At 44.5% G+C, this 4,312-nt stretch overlaps 1 protein-coding gene across 1 annotated transcript; it reads right to left on the bottom strand.

Moving 5' to 3' along the window:
* Nucleotides 1-2,684: 2,684 nt before the first annotated feature.
* Nucleotides 2,685-3,769, bottom strand: LOC127188358 (seminal vesicle secretory protein 3A-like). The gene is made up of 2 exons (XM_051144839.1): nucleotides 3,652-3,769; nucleotides 2,685-3,443 (listed from the first exon to the last, which is right to left on the bottom strand). The coding sequence occupies exons 1-2, from the start codon at nucleotides 3,767-3,769 to the stop codon at nucleotides 2,719-2,721; spliced, it is 843 nt and encodes a 280-aa protein (XP_051000796.1). The 3' UTR covers nucleotides 2,685-2,718.
* Nucleotides 3,770-4,312: the final 543 nt, after the last annotated feature.

Raw genomic sequence — 4,312 nt, 5'->3', positions numbered from 1 at the left:
CAAAGGTAGTGAGATTGTTGATCTCACCTCTAAATGGGACAGAGGGACCTCACTCCCTCCCACACCAGGTTCAGGCATCATCATTCAAGAAGGGAGAGGAATGAAGGTGAGAGCATAGCTGCTGGACTCTGCAGGGAAACAGCATTTGCCAGAAATGACAGTACTATTGCATGCTTAAATCCACAGCAGCTGTAACTGCATGAATAATACCTACACAGCATCAAACCAACCAAAACTCTCAGTACGGACTAAGGAGGGGGTCACGATAGCCGCCGCTATACAAGTATTGTCGGTTTATGCTGCTGGGAGAGGGAAGACATTTCTTCAGGGATGCAGTCCCCGAGAGCCAACCCATGTTCCTGTGGATCATCCTACACCTGGGCACACTAAGTGGGTTCAGTAAATTAAACAACAACTCATAAAGTTTGGAAGGAATAACAGTGGTGAGGGGCAAGATGAGAAATTAGAGGAAATATATAGGGCAGTGTTTTTAATCAAAATTATTCCATGCATGTATGAAAGTCTAAAACAGTAAAAAGGAAGGTTAAAGGATGTCAGTGATGACTGCCTGTGAGTGGAAGTAATCTGTGATCACTTTTGCCTGCATGGAAACTTCCTCAAGGATTCTATTTCTAAGTATTCTCGTATTTAGAGTGCCCGGGACTCAGAAGTCAACATTTCATTTGGCAGAGACCTTAATATAACCTATAACAATCTGCCTTCTGTCTTCTAATATTTGTCCTTGCCGCATGTAAACTGTGGACATTCTATGGTCAAACCTTTAGGATCTACCCTGTTCTACCTTTGGCTGTACCTTAACAATATCACTTAATATCGCCTATACATGTCATGTACTTTCAACTGTAGTTTTCAAATGAAATTATAAGGAAAGATGAACTCATAGCCCCCAAATTATCAGACTTCAGAAGAACCAATTTTGTTATGTTTTAATGCTTGGAAAATACTCTTGAAACAAGAGTAAGATACTGTTGGCGTAATGGTGCAAGGGTGTCAGAGAATTCTCCATGGCCCCTCAGAGTACAGTTTATATGACATTTCTAAGTAGGTAGTTTCTGAAATCTGGCTAGCAAAAGGGTCCTGATGTGGGTGGGAGCTGTACTCAGTATGTGCTCAGGGTGACTACAGAGTTCATACCTTTTTTGTGATTTTCCAGTTTTAGACAGAGATCTAGATACATGGCTGTGACTGCTATTATACACAGCTAGATTTGTCACTAGGAGGCACACCCTGCAAACTCCTAAGCCTGTTAGGAAACCAGGGATTGAAATAAACAAGGGAAGAGCAAAGAATGCGTGAAGAGGAGGCTTGATGGGTTAGAGCACTTGCTCTGAGAACTGGGTGACCTGAGTTCAAACAGCCCCATGGAAGAGGAAAGAATTCAACTCCCAAAAGCTATCTTCTGAACTCTTCAGCAAATCCTGGAAGGACACACACACACACACACACACACACACACACACACACACACACACACACACGTATATACACAATGATAACATATAGACAAATTAAAAAGCAATTTATGCCAAAAACAATGTCTTTATTGGGAAACATGTGTTTTCTATTATCTGTAAGGCTACAAGAGTGTTCTGTTCTTTCATTTTGGGACTGGCATTTGAAAAGATTTCATCCAAGACTCCAAACCAGTAGGACTTTGGAGAGTTCAAAGTCATAAGCAGATTATGTTAGAAAGGTCTTCTTTATCAGAGAGCGCTGGTGTGAGGATGCTCCAAGTTTAGAAAGTCTGGGGAGTGAAACTGTGAGTGGGTGCAAGGGCATTGAGGACTACAGGGAAGTCTGCATCTTGAAGACATCACAATCCACACAGGTCACGTGACTCCTATGGAGAGAGGACATAGATGGTGATGCACATTAGTGTAGGGTAGCAGAGGGGAAAACAACTGTGACCACGCCCTGACTATATAGACCAACTTAGGGCCATTTCAGGTACTAGCATCTACTGATCAATGGGCCCACAATGATGTTGCTTTCCTTCTCTTCACATGAAACACCCCTTAGTGCAAACATGCAGGCAACACTCTTTTCCAGCCCAGGCTACATATCTCTCTCCTGATAGAGCAAATGCCTGGAACTGGTTCCTCAGCACCCTAGAGCCCCACTTCTCATGACCCTACATCACACACAAGGGTGCTTCCTGGACCTCATTAATCTCCTGTATGCACAAAGATGGAGCAAAAATCCGTGGATCAGTCAGCTCTAAAGGGTAATGTCCCTGATGTAAGACTGAAGAACATTAACTGATGTGGGAAACAAAACCAATAATATTTTGTAACAATGTAGCAAGCAACTGAGGCTTATGAACCCAAAGTATATGAAGTTGTAAAAATACATCTTAAACACAGACGATTTTATAAGTGTTACTTGTTCAAAGAAATAGTGGTTGCACACGTGTGAAATAAATGTATGAAAATACTCACCGAGGGGAGTGTGAGACACAGAGACAGACCAGGTAGGTTTTTTCTGCCGCTACTAGGTGCTTGTTTCCACAGGGGATGGAGCTCAACTCCATAAACTTTGCAATTCAGCACATCCATTGCTATAGGTTCACTACTGATCCCACAGTGGGCCCAGGGAGCTCATCATGTACCACGTACAAACACCGGGTAGATACCTCTCCTGTCCTGTGAGACACTTACCTCTAAATGTGTCCTGGCCATTGGCTGACTAATGGATGTATTATCCTGTGAAGGCGCCTTGATACAGAAGTAATCCTTCTTTTGGACAGTAGCATGTCCCTTGAGCTTGGTGGAAAGATTTTGTGTAACCTCCACCCTGTACTTGCCCTTGGAATTGCAAAATGAACCCATCATAGGCTTGGGGTTGCTGTCTAAACTGTGGTGAGGAAACTGCTATTTTCCTGAAATGGCCAAGCTTTCTTTTGAGGCTGTGCGCCTTTTTATGCTGTAGGCGCACTTGGGCCAGGTCTTCATGCAGGGCATAGCCTTTGGCGTCGGTTTGCTGAAGAAAGGCTTTTTTGATATATACTGGTGCTTGGTAGGATTTCAGGCGGGCTGCCTGGGGCTTCAGCTTGACTTCTGACTTCACCTGGCCTAGGATCTTTAGCTGGCCTGTTTGGGACTTCAGTTGGGCTCCATGGGATTTTACTTGGGCTTCAGATTTTATCTGTGACCAGGATTGGAGTTGGGCTTTTTGTTGGGCAATCTTGTCTTCCTCATCACAAGCTGTGTCTTCCTTTAAGCTTGTCTGTTCCTGAGAACTCTGAGTCTCTCCCATGTCAGCATCAGCGTCCGCGTCCTGGCTATATGCATGATGCTTAGTTTGCACAAAAATGCTTTCTTCAGGTCCATCTTCCTGGGCTTCCTTTTGGTCATAGAGGAATTGGTCTTTTTGGATAAATACAAGTGGGGATGTTTTTGCTACAAACTGTCCTTTTGTCCCACCTGGCAAGTGATAAAAAGAATATTTGAGTTACATTATCCATACAGCTCCCTTTCGGGTCTTGTCCCAGAGTTCCCCCATGAGTCCCCCGATGTACCCACAAGGCATGTCCTTCAAGAGGATCACCCAGTGGAGGGGTCTCCTCACTCAAAGCACCCACATGGACATTGTCTCTGAGTGCCTCTCTTCCAGGCGACTCCCTGAACTCACCATAGATCCCTATCCCAGCTGCTGGCTTCTCCAGAAGGAGGAGCAGAGAAAGGCTGAAGAGGATGACCTTCATCTTACCAGGAGGGGCCTTCACTGAGCACTCAGCTGATCTCCGCATTTATATGGTCTCTGCTGGGTGCACAGATGCGGCTGAAGTCACAAGTGGCATTACCCGTTCTTACTTATCTGACATGCTGGCTTCTCCCTTCTTCTCAGTAGGAGATATTGTCAATATTCCTAGAGTCTAGAGACACATGATGTCGGAGTCTTTGTCTCACCCCACACGTCCCAGAAAATCTTTATCGTTACTTCAAGATCATCACATGATGTTTCTAGAGGAAATTCAAGGCGGAGATCACAAGAGTAAGCAGGGCCTGTCCAAAGGTTTGTAGCTCAAGTGTGCGCCTTAGTTTCCTGCTGAGTCACAGATATGATGTGCACGTCTGCTGCTTCCCAAACGAGATGGACACAGATGTGTTTCATCTGAAAGGTCTTATCATAGGGAATAAAGAAGACACAGGAAAGAAGAGGAATTCATGGACTCCAAGGAAAATTTCAATAATAACTGAGATACACCTGAGCAGAAGCAACTCTAAACTGCCAAACCGTCCTAACCGTCGTGTATGGGAACGCTCCAGTGTTCCCTTTTCAACAGCTTTGA

Source organism: Acomys russatus, chromosome 4 (genome assembly GCF_903995435.1).
Source record: "Acomys russatus chromosome 4, mAcoRus1.1, whole genome shotgun sequence".
Classification (NCBI taxonomy): domain Eukaryota; kingdom Metazoa; phylum Chordata; class Mammalia; order Rodentia; family Muridae; genus Acomys; species Acomys russatus.
The sequence above is the reverse complement of the archived record's forward strand: the minus strand, read 5'-3'. Positions and strand labels throughout refer to the sequence as shown.